At 34.6% G+C, this 22,980-nt stretch overlaps 1 protein-coding gene across 5 annotated transcripts in view; it reads left to right on the top strand.

Annotated features, from left to right (window-relative positions):
* Window positions 1–22,980, top strand: part of Vps13B (vacuolar protein sorting 13B) — a 218,443-nt gene that overhangs the window by 174,261 nt on the left and 21,202 nt on the right. For all 5 annotated transcript variants that reach the window (XM_081734267.1, XM_081734265.1, XM_081734269.1 and 2 more), the window contains exons 41-43: window positions 5,775–5,936; window positions 18,212–18,812; window positions 22,462–22,641. In XM_081734267.1, coding sequence (XP_081590393.1) covers window positions 5,775–5,936; window positions 18,212–18,812; window positions 22,462–22,641 — 943 coding nt within the window. The remainder of the gene's footprint in view (window positions 1–5,774; window positions 5,937–18,211; window positions 18,813–22,461; window positions 22,642–22,980) is intronic.

Consider the following 22,980-nt stretch of genomic DNA (forward strand, 5'->3'; position numbering starts at 1 on the left):
CTGATTCCAGATAGTAACTCATGGATTTCGAGATGGATCAGTATTAGAAATGACCTGATATATGGCAAATTGAAATTAAAGTACCGTGTCACTGACCTAGATAGAATTTGAAAAGATTTTGCAAGTTTCGCTTTAATTTAGAAGTAGCATACCTGAACGTGTTGTTATCACAATATTTCTGTTAATCTATGTACTTCCCTCATATTGAAAACATATATATATACAATTTTTGTATCGTTTTCCTATCTCCGGTCTAAGTTTGATACAATTACCATAGGTATTTTATATAGTCAATAGTCGATTCACATTATCTTTTTTTTTTCATATATTCTACTAAAATCATCTAGTTTTTTCGATGCATCAAAAATTATATCCTTTAATCAGCCTTACAAATAGCAGAACGAACGGTTGTCCAGAATAACACCACAAAAGCAGTTCTCTAGAAGGGGAATAACATAACAAATTGAATACTGATTTTCGATCAAAATTCAAATTAATTGTTTATTACTTTCTCCGGGTAGTATATATTTATAAAACCTTATGTTAGGCTAGACTAGATAGTCGTTAGTATTTTGTCTAATGAATAAATTAATTACGAAACATTATCGTTGTACCATAGACGAAAAGACCTGGGACCTTAAGAGACAGTCTAAATACCTACCACTATGCAGAAATACTGTTTGGTATTAAAAATTCATATGGTGTATGTGTCCACATTTGTCAGTCTAGCAAAACAAGATTTTGGAAAATGTTTGTAGGAAAAAGAATTAAATAGTTGATCATACCCAAAGAAAAGTAAATACTGAATACAATCACAAGTTCTTGCTGTTTGAGGTTGGCCATATTGTTCGTTGTAATTTGAAAAATCAACATAATGTTGACAAAAGTGTATGTTATTCATAATTTCAAGGAACAAATAGAAAGGTTGATTTTTGAATTATTTCATATTTTAACGAAGATATTTTCCTTAAATTCGGACTAAGGCATATTCAGTAAGCAATGGCAAATATTAGAATTAAGTTTTTCGAGGAACTTAATATAGTACAATATTCTAAATAATTATATTTCAGGCATCTAGCTCCACTTAAGGATTACGCACGTCACTAACACTAGGCAATTCCTAAGGGTGAATATGATTCCAAATTATAACATGTACAAGTAACATTAATTATAAAGTTGCGATTAGATGTTCTCAAACCGTGTTCCGCGGACCACAAATGTCCTCGAGATTTACTCTTGTGGTCTTTTTACATTAAACGTTAATCCAATATATATATATATATATATAAGGGTGGTCCTTAACAAATAATTTATGAAATGTTAAACTCTTACCTCATCATTTTATTCTCTGTGATGAAAACCGTCTACACGCAAAATTTAAGAAAGGTTGGAAAATTTTAAACCGTGCCGCACACACCTTGAAATTTATCATTACTGTCCAATATTACGCATCGGTGAAATAAGACGAAATGCGCTGCCTACAATAAAATGGAAAATACTCTTACTGTGGTATTTATTTGAAGCTATAAGAAAATGCAATATTGTGTAATGTGTAATGACTGCATTGTTCAATGTTCATTATTGACCCACCTTATCCCGTCGATGCTTCTTCACGTCCGTGAACTTGCGCTGGTGTTCTTCCACAACTTGCAGCACATATTGCTTTTGCTCTTCATCCTTTGTAAGTATGCAGTTGAACTCCTGCATCAACGCAACTCCCCGTTTCGCGAAGTCGTTCACAACTTTTAGCTTTTGCACGAATTCTCCACCAGCATTATAGTCAGGTCTGGTTTCCCATTCTTCTGGGTTGAATGCAAGAAAATTGCTTGGAATCTCCAAAATTTCGAAAAAGCGACGAGATGCTTTTGTAACAAAGTTAGTGACCGCCTTTTCGCCTAAGTTTTGTAATTCTGGTTCAACGTTGATCCTCTTCATCACATCCCCTGAGCTCTCATTCCCAGATAATGCTTGAACCATCTGTCTTTTCAACAAGACAGTTATACTCGGATCAAAGAACGCGAGAGAGGCCAGTACTTCACTTAAGTACCACATGTGACGGGAGAAGGCTGTGATCGCTGCTTTAGAAATATGCTTGTCTTCATATGAAATAAGTTGCTTCAGAAGCGAGAGATCATTGGAAGGAGCAGCTGCAGCAAGAGGGGCCTGAAACCATGCGCGAATGTACACTCTGACGGAAAACAAAGCGAATCTCTGCATAGCCGTGAGCTCTCTCTTATTCATAGAGAACTGAGAGCGGAAAAGTCAAATTTTGATAGCGTATATGACTGTCGCCATCCACCTTGATGTGTGGAGTGCTCCCGGCTTATAGAACCGTATCCCTCTATGAGGAGTTCCTCCCAAGTATATTATTGCCAGTTCAAGCATCTCCCGGTAGTCGTCACGAGGTTGGGTGTTGATGAGCTGATTCTGGCAAAAATCAATGATGAGTTCTTTCTCATTAAAATCTTCCTCGATTGGTATATAAGCTTCATAATTTATATTCTTCCACGCCTGCTGGAAACATTGGAAGATTGCGATGTTGGGGCCTAATGAGTAGTTATGACATTTGGTGAAGACCGCACCTGCGATGATCTCCATTATGTGGTGTCTGCATGCTAGATGGAGTAACTCTCTTCCTAACTTATTTTCTATCAGAGTGCAAGCTCCGCTCTTTTTTCCAGTATTGCTGACGGTTGTATCGAAGCACAATCCTCGCACTTTGTCAATTAAATTCCACTCTTTCAAGCATCCCATCACTGCATTTGTCATAGCTAAGCCAAAACCTGTACCTGAAGGAATAATAGGAGCACCGAGTAACTTGTTTACTTCTCCCCCAGACACAAGCACTGCAATACGGTCAATTTTATCCTTGCCAGTTACAGCTGGTAAGATCTTTTCATCAAAGTGTACAATGAGGGGGATATCCGGGGAGAAAGATTCTTTCATAACGTCAGCTGTTGTCTTGCGATTTTGCATTCTCTTCCTGCGTATTGTGCTTCGATCAAGTGCCAGTTCGTCGACGTCTTGGCCAAGGCTGGAAGCAGCAGCAGACCGAATATGGACAGCATCGCGTTCTTTCACTTTCGCACGGTCCAAGGCAGCTGCCAAAGCCGGTGTAACAATGGATTTCGTTCCTCGTTTCTTTCTTTTCTGTTCAAAAAGCGCTGTTCCTTTCTCCTCATCGTCGTCTTCAGTACTGCTACTGGAGGAACCTAGTTTAGCTAAGGCGTTCAGTCCCTTACTACCTTTTTTCTCTTTCTGTTTCCTTTCTCTGAATCGTTGATACTTTTCTCCTATTCCTTTCTTTCGGTCTTCCTGGTCAGCCAACTCCTTCCTTCCTCTCTCTGGGCCAACAGAAACTCTCTATCCTCTTCAATTCTAATCATTTGAAGGCATTTGCATGTGCAATATCAAAGAGATTTTCCAAATCCGCTTTAAAATCTGTTTCCATTTTTACCTGTGATCTGATCGTCGGGATTTGCTTTTCTGAAGAGTTCGCCAATTCTCATACTCTTTCTGAACCTTCGGGATTATGTTATATGATGCCATGATGGGTATTCGAGCCGTCTCCCAGAATTTCAGCACCTCGTTGGCCACATAGGTGTAGGCGTCTCTCGGTATATGGCCGTCTTTTCGAATTAGAAAAAACAAACGTCGAAGGACATCGCCTTTGGAAGGAAGTTTCCTACCACCAATTGAGCTAATTGGTTTCCCGATTAGCCAAACCTCCGTATTTCTCCGCGTGCTTGTGCCTGCTGTTGGCTCCTTGGTGGTCATTTCAATATTGTATAAAAGATCACTAACTCAGCGGCCCAATTATATGTAATGTAAACGTTTATTTTACACAATTAAACCTTTTACCACTACGACAAAATTATAAGGAAACCCTTCTAATATTAAACAAGAACAACAACTTTGCTGCCATGAGTATTACCGGTAATAGTCACTTCGGAATTACTAATATACAGTGAGTATCACCGGTGATACTCATATAAGCAACATTAGGGTATACACCCTTTTTATGTTCGACATGCAATCACAGTTTCAGTCGTATCAAGATTGGTATCTGAACAATCTATACTACATGCAACGTGGCTGCCATATATCGTCAGTTTTTTTGAAATTTCGGGATTCGCTTATCTGTTATTTGCTTTGTTTTATTCTCTGCTTCTGGGCCAATGCTAACATTTTAGCGCGAATAAATGGAGGGAACAAGTGTTTTAAGCGGTATTTTTTCTGTTAATTAGGTTATAAATAACACGATTCTACAAAAGTGTCCAGTGATCACATACCCATCTAAACCTCAGAAGGACTTCCCAATTTCAGGGTCGATGCGGCACGGTTTAAAATTGTGTAAAGAAGTTAAAATTTTGTTTACTTACGTTTTTCATAAGAGAGAACATATTTAGGGGGTAAGACTCGGGATAATTTAACAACAAAAATTTTCTTGTATACAAGGACCACCCTAATATATATAATACAATCAACTCTTTTGCTGCGGAAATCGACTTTAGTCCACAAGTCTATGTTTGTTCGTACTTCGCTGCGATAGTCGATTTCAGTTTTCATTCTATACGGAACCTGTGGTAGTGATAATGCGTTGTATTTGTGCTGCCAACTGGCGACGATTTCTTGGAGCGCTGCAGTTAAGTACGAATGAATAAGAAAGCTTTGCGTCATTCTGTTGTTGTGTGTTTTCAGGTTTGAAGCTAGCTAAGTACAGCAATAAACAATGCCGGACAACAGTAAGGCAATCAGAGTCAGTCAGATAGCTGCATTTTTGCTAGATTCTGATTCAGATATGCCTGGAGATGAAGGTGAAGTTGAATTTCATTTTTTGGTTTCGTAATTGCCCCTTTTCCAAGAACAACCCGAAAATTTAATTCCGTAGCGAAAGAGTTAAAACGAATAAATAGAAAATAAGTATAAGTAAAGTGGATTACATGTCAGACACGTACAGTTGAAAATCTGACACTGGTATAGATTTTCCAATTTATACAAATTCCAATAGCTTATGTAGATGTATTATAAAATATGATTGATAGGCTACAATTATTAAGAAGAGGCTAATATGTAGATGTTTTGTTTTCTTACCAATATAAAATTAAGGGAATTCTAATGAATGGTATTTTAAAAATGTAAGTATACTGGTATGTGCTCAGAACATTAAATAAAATGTTAAATTTTCTTTCGAAGGAGACCAGAGTAGGATGATTCATAGAACATTTTGACTGATAAAAGTGATTCCCACTTGAAAAAGTTTGAGAAATGCTGCTTTAGATCAAGTATCTAGTTTTCTTTCCTAATAATGCAGGCCCTTCAAAGGCCTTCCCTTATCTTTTCTTTTCTTTATGTCTTCTTTCTTTCTTCATTGACGAAACGTAAGTGGACACCGAATCTATTTACCATATTGAATTCTGTTTTCACAGAATATTCAGTATTCAGATTGATTTTATACAGTACTGTGCACGCTTTTACTATAATATCCGACTCTTTTTCCGATAAATTATTAGGATTATCAATTAATTACATTAGCAGTATTTTACCTTAATTCATATCAAATTTTATGTTGGTTGAAATCATTAAATGAAAGATAATTTGTGCAAACTGACATTTGTTACAATTCTGGTATCATCCGACGTAACTATGCCACTAACTAGAACTTGTAAATTTCGGAAATGTAATAGTCGCAGATTATTAATATTGAATGTAAATTGTAAGCAGTCATCTTCCAGTTCAATTCGATTAATGTAACTTTTTTTTTTTTTCCACAGGGAACATTTCATTTGGGGATATATGTTGAAGATGAGGCTTTTTATACATCACCACTACAACTTGGAAGTGCTGAGTGGACTGGAAGTTTCTACATGCCCCGAATATCTGGGGTAATTCCTCAAACAGGATTTACTAGGACAACAATTGTATGCGCACAGCAGGTAAGTTTCCAGAGTGTAAAGCAATAATTGATTTTAAAAACTGTATAACGACTTAGTTTTTTGCCATGTAAATGTCAGGATTTGTGTTTGGTACATGAAAATACAAGTACTCAAACATGTAGCGTTATTTATTTGTATTGCTCAATTCTTTGACAGTAGCGATGCGTATCAAAAAATTATGTGTACAGATGTGAGAGTTGCGAATAGTCTGCGAAAATATAGGAACTGAAGTCAAGATGATAATATTTATCTAATACTCATATTCTTTAACCGTACATCGCCGAAAAAAGAAAGGCAAACTATGCGGTTCTTAATGAAAAACGCTACTTAATCTTTTGATTTAAGTTTTATGTCCCTTTTCAGTACCGATGGTGTATGAGACGAAGTTTATTGATTCAAGTGAGATCTGAACTACTATTCTGGTTTTCATTTGACATCTATGCTTCCACCGGAGATCGAACCCAGAACCACAAAAGCATGAAAATTAGTTACTTGACCACACTGTAGCCCCGCTGTTCAACTGATTTCCGTGGAATCATGGAAGAAAAGCGACGCATCGTCTGGTCAGTACTTACATGGGTTACCGTTGGTGAAAGCCATAGAATATTAGCAGTCTTGCATTTACCAAGGGCTCACCATAAGAATGAAGTGGGAAGCTACTCGAATGAAAGATGTGTTAGTCTTCGCCAGGAAAACTTGCAAAAATAGTAATGCTGAGTATACATTCCTAAAATTGAAATCGTGGACTGGTAGTCTTAAGCCCTTTGGGACTTCGTAACAAGAAATTAGCTTTTAGTTTAGATAGAAAAACTAATAAATAAATAAAAAAAACTTATTTGAAAAAAAGTCATAATGACTCTGCGTTTGAAGCTAAATGTAAATATTATTAAAGATTATATTTTTATTGAATTAAAATTTCGATACTATACGTCTGTAATCAAAGTATGAAATGAACAATTTAATAATAACAGGTTTAATTAGCAAAATATTGTTAGATAAAACAATGAAGCTAATTTCTGTTGCAGAACCAGGTGTTTTGTGTGGCAGTAAGATTTTTTCTTTCTTCGTAATATTTAAATGTGTAAACGTCATGAACAGAACTTAACAATTTAATAGAAACACCTGAAAAAATGCAAGTTATCAGAGTTGATGGCGTTGGACCACCTTTCGCCCTCAGCACAGCGCCGATGCTGCGTGGAATGTAGCTATAGAAATTGTGAATGGTAACAAGTGGAATATTACACCATTTCGCGTGCAGTTTCTTGAAAGAGGACGGAAGTAGTAACCTGGGTCGGATTCGTATCTTTAAAACCGATCACAAGATGTTCAGTTATGTTCAAGACCGGGGATTGAACAGGCCAATGGAGGTGTTCAGCTTCCTTCTAATGTTCCTCAAACCACGTAACAACAGCTCTAGTTGTGTGAATGGGTGCGTTATCGTCCTGGAATATATCGTCATTCTCAGGAAATAACATTAAGACCATAGGGTGCACATAATCCCCTAAAATGGCAACAATATCACGGGCAATTACGCGACCGAAAGCGTAAAACCAGGATAAGAATGGTAAAGAATGACTCATACGACCATATTATACGTTTCCCATCATCAGCGGTCCCTGTTGCGTGTTCACTGGACCATTGACGTCGTGCTAAAGCGCAATGATCCCTTATCAGCGATTTCGCCCGTGCAACCCAACCCTGTGGGAGGTGCCACTTGAGTTACTCTGTCAGTTGCATTGCACAGATCTAAGTGACATCCGTTTTAATGCTCGGCGGCAGCTGTCTCGGAAGATTTTCTTCCGATCACTATTCCTCTTCGCCGGTGTGATTTTGCCGTGATTTTTGTAGGCCATCATTACCTCGGACACTGTGTCTTTCGACTCCAACAACTTAGTACTTTCGTCACGCTCATACTGTAACCGAGTGCCAACACTTTGCCTTCTTTGGAAATTAGTGGTGTTGCGTCTCACGTAGTACGGCGTTAGCTATAACCATTACCACCAACAGCCTGATTCTGCCGTCCCCGCCTGACCATTACCAATCCAGGGATCTGACGTGTTTCCAACTCAGATAGTTCTATTAAATTCATAAAAATCTGTATATTTTGGACCCGCAGCAGTGTAATCAATAGTGTCTTACCTACCAGGCTCGAGTTCGATTCCCAGTGGGAGGCGAGATTTGTTTGTTCTATCCTTGTTCAAATGCGGTTCACCCAGCCTTTGTCAAATTTGCATGGAGAAGTCTACAATATGGTGCCGCAAAAGCACCTCTTGTGTGTTAAGATCATGAATATATGTTTGTCCGCTTCACCTTTGTCCACTTCACCTTGGGATACATTAACTTGTGTCAAAGGGCACACCTTATTTCTGGTATTTCTTAAAGTTAAAGGTAGTAATTTGTTTTAATGGTGACATGTTTTAAATGTTGGAAAATATTTTGAAGACTGATAAAATGATTTTAGTTTATTTGCATCATTTTTTATGTATTTGAAGTAAACCTTTACTGTTTGTAATGTGTAAACCTAGTATGTCACACTATTATTATTACTCATATATTATTCCGTGACCACTTCATTCTGTTTATAGACAATAAGATAAAAGATTTGCGAGTATTCAATGAACTTTGGAAGTAAATTCTACACCATAAGAAAACAAGCTTATCTAACATTTCACTGAGTAGCTTATTGTCGGAGGATGGACACCCATTGTCTTTGAAATTGGGCAATATATCTACATTTTAGAAGTTTTTTCTAGAGGCACTTTGACTCCATACAGTGAACGTTCAGGGTTAATAAATATGATCTATATGGGATAATACTTTTCTTCAGATATCTTAAGCCAATACACTGTCACAAAGATTGTAGCCTCTAAAAATGTAATAATTTTCTGTTGTAAATATAATAAGTAGCATATTATATACAGTATATATATATTATAAAGTTCAATTATTTTATTCACGAACATGAGATGTGTATACGACAATGAAGACAGCTCTCAGCCAACACAGTAGTCTTAATGAAGATTTTGATAAGAATTTGTTAATCCCGATAGTTAAATACTATTTATCATTTCGTTAAGAGAGCAAAATGGATCTTTAGAATTTCATAAAATTGTTATGTAAGCAATTATTAAACATATTTAGGAAATACTGAGGCTGTCGAGTTCATATATATTTTAACGATCTCCAATTTGCAGAAAGATAATGGATTTTCTATGTCCTAGGTCTAGAAACACACCTTCAGTCCTGCGAGTTTTTACTACTAATAATAAATCATAGCCCTCTGTAGATATTATGTAAATAAAATGCCCTAAGTTTATGGCATAGTTACGGAGTGGGCTCTACATTCGGTTCTCATTCTCATTGGGTCTGCTTCATATTCGTGACGAATTTGCTTTTCATTTTTCTACCTGCAACCGACTTCTTGTTTATCCTCTGTCAAGACAGTCATTTGTAGGTACACTTCATATTTTCAGAAGTATTTGTGTAAGTTATTCTTCATACGGTCCTCCTCATTATGATTAATTGAGCGTCGCTTAGCAAAGTACAAGAAAATACTTTATCGTTTAGAACATATTTCCAAAGTTTATTACAATTGTTGTAGACCTCCCTATATATTAAAAAAATTCGTGAGGAATTTGCTAGATTTAGTTTGATTGTTAGACATTTCTAGAAATTTAGTTTGATTACTTTATTTTCGGAATAGCTCCAGTATTTCTTTTTCCCCCTGTAGGTCAGTTATGAATTGACTCATATTTCTGTTCCTAATAGAGCAAGGTTTCTGTCCGAAACATATTTTGTAAGTAGTCTTTCTTATCACACTGTTGGTCTCACCACAAGCTATGCTCGAGCTGATCACCGTAGGTTTTTACCCAGCTGTATCCACGTATATTTTCAGAGTGGTGAGCGAAGACACCAACACAGGAATAAAATAATCAGTTTATTAATTTATAAAAAGTAGTAGTAGTGTTGATCACTTCCTGCAATTGACACCAGATTTACTCACATATTTATTGTTGGTTACTAGTATCGTAACAGTGATGTTGACTAAAGTGTACTCACCAAAGGACCAATATAACAATTCGATGCATACGTTTCAACGATTAGTTGTCATCATTCTCCGTGACGCGGTCCTTAAGAAATTACGGTGCTTGTAGAACTTCATATTCTGATTAGTTCCTCCATTGTATAAATTGTGTTAATTGTTCTTGAGTTACTGACGTTTTTCCTTGACAGTTTAAAAAAAAAATGGCTGTAAATTATATATCTATGCAATGCTATCTTGTTAACACCACTTAAGTTAATGTGAAGAACCGGTACGAGTATTCTACGGAATCGCTTATAGTTACTTCTTAAACTTATGTTGTTTTTGTACCTATGCCTGTACATAAATTTTCTTTTCTGTTTAATGGAAGCTTATAATGCATATATATATCTGTGCCCAGGTGGGAAAACAACACATGTTTAAGAGGGAACAACCAGTGATTCAGTGGGATATTCGTACCAGTTCTTCATATCAAGTGAAGTGGTATTAACGAGGTATCATTGCACAAGTATATACGATTACATTTATTTTTAAACTATCAAAGAAATTTTAAATCAGTAATTCAAGAATCATTAATACTATTTCTACAAGGAAGAAACTATCATAATAACAAATGTATGAAAAGTCCAGGGCCATAGGCCAACGCCATTAAGCAAAGATACGAGAAAATGGTAGGTGGTTTTCAGTCTAAACTGGTGAAATTTTTCCAATTGAACAACTCATTTGCGCCCCACAGGATAACTTTCTGTCCTGCTGAACTACATAAAGTACTCTAAATTATACATAAACATGATAGGACTTTTAGGACTTTACGTCCTGCCGGAAGGACGTTGTACGTTTCATCATTAAGGAATGCGCATTGAGAATGACAACAACTGGTTGTTGAAAATTGTAGTCGTTTTATATATAATGTACAGTCGAATTATTGCATGAGTGCTTTGGTGAGTATTTTATATATATATATATATATATATATATATATATATATATATATATATATATATATATATATATATATATATATATATATATATATATATATTTATTTATTTATTTATTTATTTATTAATATGCATTTTATCACATCATTAAGTAATTGATGTTGACACTTGAAAGGAGACCTCTGTGAATTCCCCATATTTTTACACTTTTGAAAATCAGGATCAAACTAAAGAATATCGAATTGGAAGTTGAGATATTGTTTCTCATTGGATAACTTTCCGTCCATCTATTATGATATAAAACGGATGGTCATTTATGCTGTATGAGTATGTCAAAACATTAATCACTTTGTTCCACTACATTTTAAGTACTGTACCAGACCATTCTGAAGCCCACTTTAAGTATAGTCAGGGCCGCGGTGGTTCAGTGAGAGAGCTTTCACCTCTAGTGCATGGAGTCCTTGGTTTGATCCCAGCTCACGCCAAGTGAGCTTTGTGGTGGACAAACACCGTGTGCGTGGGTTTTCTCGGGGTTCTCCCGTTTCCTTCCATTTTCTTCATTCCACCATTTCATTCATTTCTCATCATCACCGTCGTCTTTAGCCTAGCCGGCATAACCGTGGGACGTAAAACTTAACGATTTCATTTTTTTTTTAATTTTTAAGTATAGTCTGTTTTCTATTACTCTTAAAATCGTGAAAAAACAACGAATTCACAGAGGCTTCTTACAACTAACTTTGTAGAATAATTATTAAATGCTATAATTTAAAACAGACGTTACTTTTTTCACGTGCTTCTTTATTATTGACTAGTACATTTGTAGATTAATTACTGGCAATTTATTACTTAAGTATGAGAGACTTCTTAAAAACAGCGAATATTCTAGATGAAGGATAGTCAATTTATAACGCGCTGCTGGCCAGGATCATACTCGGTGGGAGAGGGTGATTTTCAATTATCAATTTTCCCCTAAGTTGACGGTTCGGTGAATTTGCATAAGCCAAACATTTTCTTAATATTTGTTTTATTCTGGGTATCCTGCTTTTTATTTCGTGAGCATGTATATATATATATAAGAAAAATCTGCCTAGTACAGTGGCCTTATCTTGCAGAATGGACTTAGTAACCAAAATATTAAAGAAAATAGTTTGCATAGTTTGCAGGTAAAATTATGTCTTGATTCAGCTATATTATGATGGAAACCAACACTCTTCGTGTTAGGCATGGAGTTAGAAAAAGAAAAGAACGGAAGAATCATTATTTTTCTCACTTCTGTTCACGGTGCGGATAAAAGTACTCGCATTGTTTAAGATTATTTTTTTCAAGTGAGTTTCAAAAACGCATAGTTTTTATATTGTTCTGTTTTCATTATTTATATCATTTAATTTTTTGCTGTAATTTGAAAAATGTGAAATATGCTGTGCAACTCAGCATCTTCAGCAAATTCTAAGTATTAATAAAGTAGAATTTTCTTTTGATAACAGTGTATTTGTAGATATCTGAGAGTTTTGAAAAAAATCAAAAGTTTAAATTATTTCGGTGTATCTAATAATAATTTGTATTAAGATTAGATACTTGGTTGGTTAATGAATGTTTCATGACTCTATCCTGCGTCAAGGTTATAATAAATAGACGCTCTATTTAAAGTAGATCCGAACCACTACGTGAGTTTGTGTCCGAGACAAGTACTCATCGAAGAATTAATGTATCTTAATTGCCTTGTCTCCCAAGTTTTTGAGCATCATGTCATAGCTATAATGAAATTCTAATACAAGGGCTGTACACGTCAATTGTCTTATACTTGTCAATTCACGACAAGAATGAAATAATCAGTCATCAGTTAGCTTTCTTTCATTCGTTGAGTTTCATTATTCGTAAGTACAGTGCTTTTAAGCTCAATGGTAGAGCACTCATCTTTGGTGTGTGAGGTTCTTGGTTCAATCATAGGGTATAAATTTGTGATAGACATCACCTTGTTTGTAGATTTTCTCGGTGTTCTTTCATTTCCTCTCCATTCACTTTAATTAGTCACCCGTTTCCTTTAGCCTAAAGAACATAAAATAAAGAGTTAATTTCACTTTCAGAAGTTACATGATGAGGGGGGAATAAGGTGACTGGTCAAGTTTCAGAATGGATTTCTGGACCAGAAACTCGCAAACATTTAGCACGACTCGAGATTCTTCTCTCTTATTTTCCGACAATAACGCAACATAGACATTCGTTCTCTGCTATTACGCAAAGACTGAGTCAACTAATCTGTAACACAGTCGAGTGCTTCGAACATTTCAGAACATACTTTAGTGCAAATGGCTATGGCTCGCTACCATAGTGCTACGCCTTGCGCATTCTTGTAATTAAATTATCACACCTTGTACTCTTGAAGATCGTACCTTAAAGCGTTACATAGTTGAAATACTTGTAGTTCAGTATGTAAGTTCCATAATCAGCTACTTTATAAAGTGCTGAATGTGGAACTTTTTTCTTTTCTTTCAGATATAGTAGAATTTTCACCATACATACCTTATCATTTAAAACTTTCGTGGCAGTATTTACCATTTAAACGTACTAAAGATTGATGTCTTTTCCAAACCTTTCCTTCAGTACGTAGTTCTTCACAATTATCAGAAGAATATTGTTACATATCTTGTAGGCATGTTTGTATAATGGAAAGTTAAAATATTGCTTTCACTTGTAAGAAATATCACCTGTAATTAGTTGTGATACATTCCGTTACCAGTAGAAAGTATTAAATATCGTAGATAAATAACATTTCTTACCAGTAGAAACTGTTAATTATTGTAGATAAGTAACTCAATTACACATACAGCAATATATTTTTTCACTAGTTCTAGTAGTTAGCTAATAAAATGTAGCAATATCCATTTTTCGATTTTCGTAATTTACGCTTGTAACTAGTTTTAAAAAGTGCTTACACAAGTGATGGAAGTAAACAATGAGTTTTCATATTTATAAAATTATGAACAATTATTGTATATTTTAAATATTGCTTCACATGGAAGCACGTAGTTTGGGTAATGGATGCACTGTACACCTAGTAGTTATAACGTATTCTAATCAAACTAGCTGAATTGTGACATATTCTTGTGAAACTAAAATTACTGCAATAGTATAAATATTTCGAACAAAATACTCGATTGTCCTTTTTCAGCAATGTAAACAAGCTTATATCATCCTATGCACGGAAGTCGGTCACATGCTAGGATGCTGTAAGTCCAGTGAAAGCAAAAAAATAAATTTTAAGTTGGGTTTGTAGAATGTACCTCACCGTTAAAATAGAAAAAAGTCGTATTGTAAGAGGGTAAGTGGGTTTCACCTTTCACCTGGGTGTTTCTGATATTACAATTATGTCCGGTATCTGATTGAGTTGAGAAATTATTTCATTACTTCCACTGATGTTACAGCATCTTAACATGTGACCTATTTTCTGCATAAGATTATATAACCTGTTTACCATTGCTGCAAAAGGATAATCGAGTATTTTGTCCGAAATATTCAGACTATTTAAGGAATTTTGGAAATCAGGAATATGTTAGTTTGATTAGAATATTAAATCATATTCCTTACACTCTGTAAGCAATTATAGTCATGAAGTAGTTAAATTATCTTTATAAATTATTATAATATGTTTCTGAGCATTATGAACCAAAGTTGTAGTGTAGCCAGAATAAATTTTCTGTGCTTGTGGAAATAAACATTATTTCAGTAGCATTGAATTTCACATTTTGGTGTTTTAGATTAATATTCTTGGGTTTGCCTAACCTCGTGAAAATATCCTGTAATCGTGTGGTTAAATCAATTTGTAAATGCTTATCCTAGATTTGTAAGTAGAATAGAATATTAAGCGAAACACACCTATTGATTGTAATTTGATAGTAAAACTTAAATTACAATCTAGGATAAGCAGATCCTCTCTAAAACTCTCTAAAACTTAAATTGTAGAGCAATTATGTAATTCTACAAATTGTAATAATTTTATTCTTTTTTTAATGTTATATATTAAGTTATTATTTTTAAAAAATACCGACTTACGTTCTTTTGAAAGTTCTTAATTCATATTTATAGCGAGATCATCTTGAGTGCAGGTCTCAATTAAGGTTTTAAGAGAAGTAAAATTAAATACTTTATCACTACTATTATTTGAGAACATGATTCGATAGGAAGAAAGTTGTTCATCATATGGTTAGGTTCAGAGTGTATACGGAATGTTACGAAAATGTGTTACAATGTTTTGGGAACAGGTTCCTCACATATATATTCCTCACATAATATATATATATAAAAACATATAGACCTGTGCTCAAAAGTGGATAGTTTCGGAGTTATAAGGTGCCGAAAACGTAAAACAAGTGAAATTTAAAAGTTCATAGCTCCACTACTATGGGACCTATCGTAGTCGGGTCAAGACATCACTGAACAACTGGTATGTGAACTTATCCTAATATTCATGTTTAAGAATTCTCCAGTACTTGCACACTACGTTTTAGAGAGGTAGGTGGAGAGTGATCAACTACTCCCAAACAGCTTCTCTAAAAATGATTGTGCAAGTAACGGAGGTTCTGAAAGATGGATATTTAGATAGCTCACATACTAATTTCTCAGTTATGTCTTGAGCCGAGTACTATCGGCCCTATAGTAGTAGAACTGTGGACTTTTAAAGTTTATTTCTTCACATTTTCGGCACTCTATAACTACAAAGTTATGCACTTCCGACCACAGGTTCACATGAACTTTTTTCCTTATTTTGATGTGAGGAATCAATTACCAAAATATTGTAACAAATTTTTGTTAACACCCTGTAGAACTTTCTGTTGTCAGAAGTGAATTTTCGTTTTTTTTTTTTTTTTTTTTAATTTTAAATAGTAATAATTCTATAATATTACTAGTATTTCACGGAAAAAAATAATAATTTCAAAAGTCGCTCATTCCATTCAGTGTATTGCTGAATCAGCTTAGGACTTTGGTACTACAGTAAGTGATGTTAAATTTCATATGCAAGGCATTTTCCGTATGTAATATTATACTTCTTTAAGGAAAAGAAAAGGCACAAAGCTATTCATTCCGATGTTAAGAAGCTTTTGATTCAAATCTTTCATAACAGTAATATTACAATTTGAGAGATAATTAAGTAGATATTAAAATTTTTGTAGTAATAAATGTGTACTCTATTTTTTGTACACTTTGTACCTCTTTGAGGTTCTCAACAGTGTTGCGTGATACATAGTTCACTTAAATTTTACGTTTTCTGTCTCTTTTGGACTAACGTTTAATCTAAGAGGTCCACAAGAATAGACTTCGAGAATTATTTGTGCCCTGCGCACCTGTTTTAGGAACACTGGTTTAGACCATATATTTTAAATTACACATCTATCTATTATGTAACGTCGGTACTGAAAAGAAACGAGCATATCCATACAACCGACGTTTACATATAGTGACATAGAAATGGGTTATTGACTAAATTAATTTTATAAGAGACGAATATTGAAAATGACTTCCATTACATATAAGTTTGAACACTATCGCTGATATGTACAACTAAATAACGAAACTATTATCGAAAGAAAAAAAAGTAGTATGGCAACACGTTCCACTTCTAATTTCTTCTTTCTTTTTAATATAATCTTAGAAAAGTCTTTTTTGATTTCATTGTGAATAAAAAGTCATAATTAAATTGAAGTTAATAAAGTAATTATCATCAACTACAAAATATTCTTAGTATCAAATTTGAAGAAATCATTGCCTAATTTCGTATTGCATTATCACGAAGTTGGGTAGTTTATGCCATAAAAGAGTTATTAATTGAAGACATTTATTTGGAACAATTTTGTGTTATAACGCTGAGATATTTTATGTCTAAATTGTGTTGTTAATTTCTTGCTTAATTATTTATTTAAAGTCCTGGACATTACTGGACTACACTGCTGAACATTAAAAATGTAATACCAGAAAGAATAACATTGAACGTATTACTATGTTCGGATTTCACTTAAGCTATAGATGTTCGTATCATATATAGACTCAGTGTGGAAGCTAAACTTCAACAAGCAAACAAACAAACAAACCAAGAAGGGAAAGAGGTGTGGTAGACAGATATCTTAAAGTGTAATTGTAAAATGTTTACGGTTAATGCTCTGTGCGAGAGGTGAAAGTCCAGAGGTCAATAGCGCGTGCATCTACCAAGGTCCTCCAATACAGCTCCGACACCTTGAATCTCCTGCCAGGTTATAACAAGTCATGCTTTTGTGACAAGATGCTTCAAGCTTCTCAGCTATCTTTGGGGAAGGTCTATGGTGTGCGAGGCATTGTGCAATCCTGGAGCAGACGTGTTCAATTGGCGAGATTCAGGTGAATATTTCGGCCAAGAAAGCGATGAAACATTATGTCCATCCAGGATTGCGTACTGCATGTGGTCTTGCGTTATCCGATTAGGAAATGGATCCATGCAAGACTTGCAATAATAGGACGACACCGGATCAAACACCTCACCGATATATAGTTGACTGATCAAAAACCTCAGTACATAACCAGCGGGCGCGGAATCCAATGGCACTACATGCCATAACTCCCGGTGCCAATGTTTTCCGCGATCAAAGACGGAAACCTGCTGGAATTGATGCCACATTCAATTACGATGCATTTTTCGAGAGTTCATACTATCACGTCATACCAATACTCAGTTTTTGCTATACTGTTGCTCTCTAGCCTGACACTAATTGCTAATTCTCTGCGGGTGGCCAGTGCCCGTTATGTATCGCGAATTTTCTGTATTAATGAATTTAATGCCCTTCCATCCTGTACATAATCTACAAATCCAGGTCGGTTCAATGGCTGCATTGTATTGCATTTTTAGTGTTTAGCAGTGTAAATGATTGTGTCTTGCAGCCTGGGAACAGGATTGAAGGAAGAAAACAAGTAATAATCCTTAAAAAGAAGTCTGCAATTAGGATTTAAATGATATACTTGTGTTGAACACGTACAAGCCTTTAAATCACCTATGAAGTATTTTCGTTAGGTTTTATTAAAGCAGTTGAAAATAGGTAATACTGAGACATTCTATTTTTAAAAATTTTATTTGTATATAGGAATATCACGATGTAACAACGTGAAAAATAACATAAATGGGATTCTTTGTCTTCCCGTTTTGTCATTAAAAGTACATTAGAATCAATATTTATGTACAATTTGTAAGAATACCAGAGTAGAAACATTATTCTGTGTAAGTATTGTGGTGTTGATTGCATATTGGAAACTAACATTTATGTTTTCTGTAGGTATGCTACATAACCATAACCTCTCACATGGAACAAGGAATTCGCATCTTGACAGCCCGGCCAACTTATATAGTATCTAATTATTCGAAGAGCAAATTAAACGTTGGAGGTTTGTGCGTCATAAGTACTGAGAAAAAACATGAAATATCAAATATTCCAAGTGCTAAAGTTGCCGTTTTACCCAGCCTTAAAACTGGTCTTTCGACATCTTCTTCAATGTACGAAAGAAATACTGGCGTTCCTCTGTTGCTGTGGGAGATGGTTGGTGACCTAGAAAATAGCTCCAAAGAAAGTGAGTTTTTCCCATACATCTGCTTTAGTTTGTCCTCTGGTTGGTCATGTCCTCTGAAAGTGTCTGTAACTGATAACAGCGAGAAACAAGAAAGGATAAATTTTACTGCACCAGTAAGTGCGAAAACATCAGCAAAAAGTTCAGGCGCTAACACGGAGATGCAAGTAATGAATAAAACTTTTACAGCTACTATCCATGAGAAAAAGGGGCAGGTGTATGTGCTTGTATACGACGAACCCCATCCACATGTTACTATTCACAACAGATGCAAATTTAGAATATTTTGTGCGGAGGGAGTGATTGATAAAGGTATGTATTTCTTGTTTATTTGCAGAAATAAATATTTGTTAAGATGCAACACATTTTCAGAATTATTGCCTCTCAGAATGTGTGTATATACACTACACTGAGGAACATGTTATTACACGTTATTACATCACAACGCAACTCACGACACTCAATTGCATCCATTGTTCTCGCGTTTCAGACTTCTTCCTTTACGTTACATCTTTAATAAAGAGCCATATCTTTCGTTTTGTAAAGCATAGTAAGTTAAGCAGAGAAGGTCTTTGCTGGCTTTAAATTTTAGGATAGGTTGGATACATCTAATTAATGAAGGGATATCTAAGTTATGGATATTTAACGAATTGTATCCTTAACTAGGTCAAAACAAAGGACAAGACGGTTATAAACAAATAAAATTCAGCGTGGCTCCAATGACTTCAAAGAGCAAAATTGAAACAAACAGGGGAAACAGGTTTATTGTCTGATATCTTAACACAAATAGCAAAACTCAGGTTATCTGACTTACTCCGATGTAAATGAAGTAAATTACTCTTAACGAGTCGTTGCACTACACTGAACAATCTGAGCACTCCAGTGACATGTTGATTTAGTTTTTCAATATTGTGATAAGATGTTTCATCAGGTAGTATGTGTCCAACCGTATTCACATTTCTGGTGTGTTGTAAAGAATTTAAGTTTTCGTTCTCATGTTAAGTTGCAATAATTCAGTGCTTTCCCTGTTCTGCTGTTGGATGGTTCGTCATATTTTGTTTGTTAAGATTACTTGTCTTGAGCGTTACAATACATTATTCTGAGGTAAATAAATAGACACCCGCAGGACAACACGATTTCGTGGGAATACGAACGGCCGATAAGTATGAACGTAGGTGATAGTGTAGTATGAAGTACAAGTGTCACCATGGGCGCGCGGACCTGACGGTTTATTTGAGATCACATAGCTGGCCGTTAGAAGTATGGTAGAAGTCAGTGCGCTATAAATACTTTGTTACGTGCACTCCATCAGCACGAACCATCCATCAGTATTTGCATACTGCTGGAATATACCGACAAGTCATAAGGAAAAAAACCCTCTGCCTACAAAACAGCAAATTACATGAAGACACAATTAGACCATTGCTATGTGTAACAACTGTTTTGGTAGTATGTTAGGGTCTGTGAAAGCCGATTTTGCCAATTCACGGACAGCGGTCAACAGTGGGTGTAGAAGCGTCGTGATATCATGATTTACTTTAATTCAACTACTCTGCGATGAAGTACAGCAGCAATAATGGGGTCCAATTATGAAAGACAGTCGTACGAACATGAGAACACGTAATAGATCAAGTAGTGCAAAATGGATTGATTCTTTGAAACAGGAGAATTGTCGCGGGACGCCACGCAGCTCATAAATGGTGGGGTATCATTTCACTGACCAAAGCTGGAAGAGTAGAAATGTGGTTCAAACACTGCTATATCTTGTCAGTGCCTTGAGTTGAATCTTGAGAAAAAAAAGTTTTGCATTTCTTTCAAGTAAAACTGCACAAACAACTCTTGAGATCGCAAACAAACAACACTTACTTGAGATACTAATGGTACCACCTCTCACTGAATGTTATTGATTGATATATTGGATACCATGCCATGTAAGATAGAACCTTTATGTGCTTCCAAAGAGAGCTCCTCCGGATTCAGGAATTGGTCCTTCTGTTATCAATACGTGACAATTACTACAGGCTTATTTTTCAGCTGTCTACTATTTATGTTGGGGTAGTATATAGTATTAAAGGCTGTCTTTTGTTTTATTATTTTTTAATTTAAAGACAGAGGTAATGAAATTCAATATTTTCATTCAAGAATGAAGCTTCAACATTGCTTTCAGTAAAGAAAAAAATGTATTTAAATCTAGATGTGATCAAAATAGTATTAAAACGATTTGATAATAATAATAATAATAATAATAATAATAATAATAATAATAATAATAATAATAATAATAATAATAATAGTGCAAACAGCTTGTTGGCAAAAATACAGCATATTGTGTGGTATCAGAGCATTACATTACGATGCAGTAATAAGAAAACGGTAAAAAGAGGAGCGCTAATATAAAACATAATGTAGATAAAAGTCAGTTAAGCATAAATAATTCTTCTAAACGCTGTAAAAATTGTCAAGCTCTGTATCTATTTAAAACAAAGAAAAGCTAAGAATAGTAGTCTTAAAATTACCTTTTAGCTTAATGTTGCTAAAAGTTATTGCTTAAAAACTATCAGTCAGATCTCATAAAATTTTCACTTGCTTAATACAGTAAGTTTAAAGTTATGTAGTTAAAGAATCTGTCAATGTTTTTAAAATCTCACACTTCCTAATTCAGAGGTACCAAAATCCTGCTATTTCTTATTCTATGATTTGGTGCTTTAATACCTATGTTTCGTAAATAGTGTTCACTGATGTATACATTAGAAAGTATTTTTGTGCGTCTATACTTTGTCAAAATCTTTTCTTCTATTCGTAAAGACTCTTCAGACCCCAATAATCATTGCATATATATAGCTGTATGAAAAGTAGTTTTTTTCATCTTAAAACACAGCAGGCAAATAAAACACTTTTGTACATATTCTATCTTGTTGTCAAAGTTTTAGAAACGCTGTTCCATATTACCAAACCAAATTCTAGTTTTAGTCTTATAAATAATTTATATAAATATACTTATGCGTTATCTATTTGAAATGAGGTTACTGTTGAAAAATAAAACCTACTATCCTTATGGCATCTTGAGCAGTACAATTTATTTATTTATTTCGACTTGTTTGACATGTCGAAGTTAATAAATAAATAATTTATGTGATTAAAAAATCTACTGACCGTCAAATGTAATACCTAGATCTTTAATAATGCTTACTTTCATTTTTTGTATACCACTGACCTCGTATTTACTGACATAATATTAAATTTTGTGGTGTATGTCATAAATTTTGTTTTCTTAACATTAATTTTTAGAAAATGGTTTCTAAACCACGTGTTTACTATACTTAAGTCTTGCTGCAGTAAATAATTATCAAATTCATTGTTGATTAATCTGAACAGCTTCATATCGTCATAATAATAATAATAAATAATCGTAAATGTTAATAAACCAAGTCAGAGAAGTGCAGATTTATAAGCGTAATGTATACATAATTCATCATATAATACTATTAAAAATATCGAATAAATTGACATTTGAGGAAAATATTAAATTTAATTTATCGTGAGCGGATTATTGTTGTTTTTTTCTGCTCAGTAAATGGAATTTTTCTTAGTGCTAATTTTAAAAATTCTTCATAAATACGAAATGGCAAAAAAAGGAATGAAGTCTCCATGAAGTAAAACGTGTCTGATATAGTCGACTGTTAAATATAAGCAGTCACTGCTTTTATTCTGTTCATCTTCTGCTTTCCTTTACTATAATGACAAGATGATTGACTCAAAAGTTAAAATGTGTGTATTTAGTTTTTCTAGGTTGCATTTGTCCATAACTGTCATGTAAGTACCTTTTATTTTTATGTGCATTTCAGCTCAAAAGTAATTTTTGGTAAGGACATGCTGCTAAACGGTGTTAGTCTGAAAACTTGTTGTTCTCGAGAAAACTGATCACAAAAATGGTTCCTTGAAAATAATTTAATATTTTCAGATGGAATGGCTACTCCAGAGACTGAACATTTTGTGTGGTGGCACTCCGTGGATCAAATGACTATTGCCAGTTATAATTTCCCAACAGTGTGCAGCAGATTTCCTGGAATTCTGACGAAGTCTTCATTACCGCCATTAGTTTTTGCTGTCGAAAGTAGTAACAGGAGAGATTCATTGACTGGTAAGATTTTACTTTTACCTGCGAAATCTGTTACAAATCTTATGAGTTTCGAAGATCTAGGAAGAACCATTTTAATATTTCAGACTATGAATATTTGTAAAGTAAAGCATGAAAACATTTCTAATGAGTCAATCTACACGGACTAATTCACTGATTTACTCAACAAATCCCCAAAACAACCATCACATTTTGTGAAAATGTTCCCCTTGCACTGTAGGCAAGATGGAGTTTTGCGAAATACTTATCTTAAGGGGGGATAGAGGGGATTGAATGATGTTTCCGTTTGTCAGATCTCGGAAACTATGCGACGTAGATCCTCGAAATTTTGTATAAATGTTT

The sequence above is a fragment of the Thermobia domestica genome, chromosome 12, assembly GCF_964235325.1.
Source record: "Thermobia domestica chromosome 12, izTheDome1.hap1.1, whole genome shotgun sequence".
Taxonomy (NCBI): domain Eukaryota; kingdom Metazoa; phylum Arthropoda; class Insecta; order Zygentoma; family Lepismatidae; genus Thermobia; species Thermobia domestica.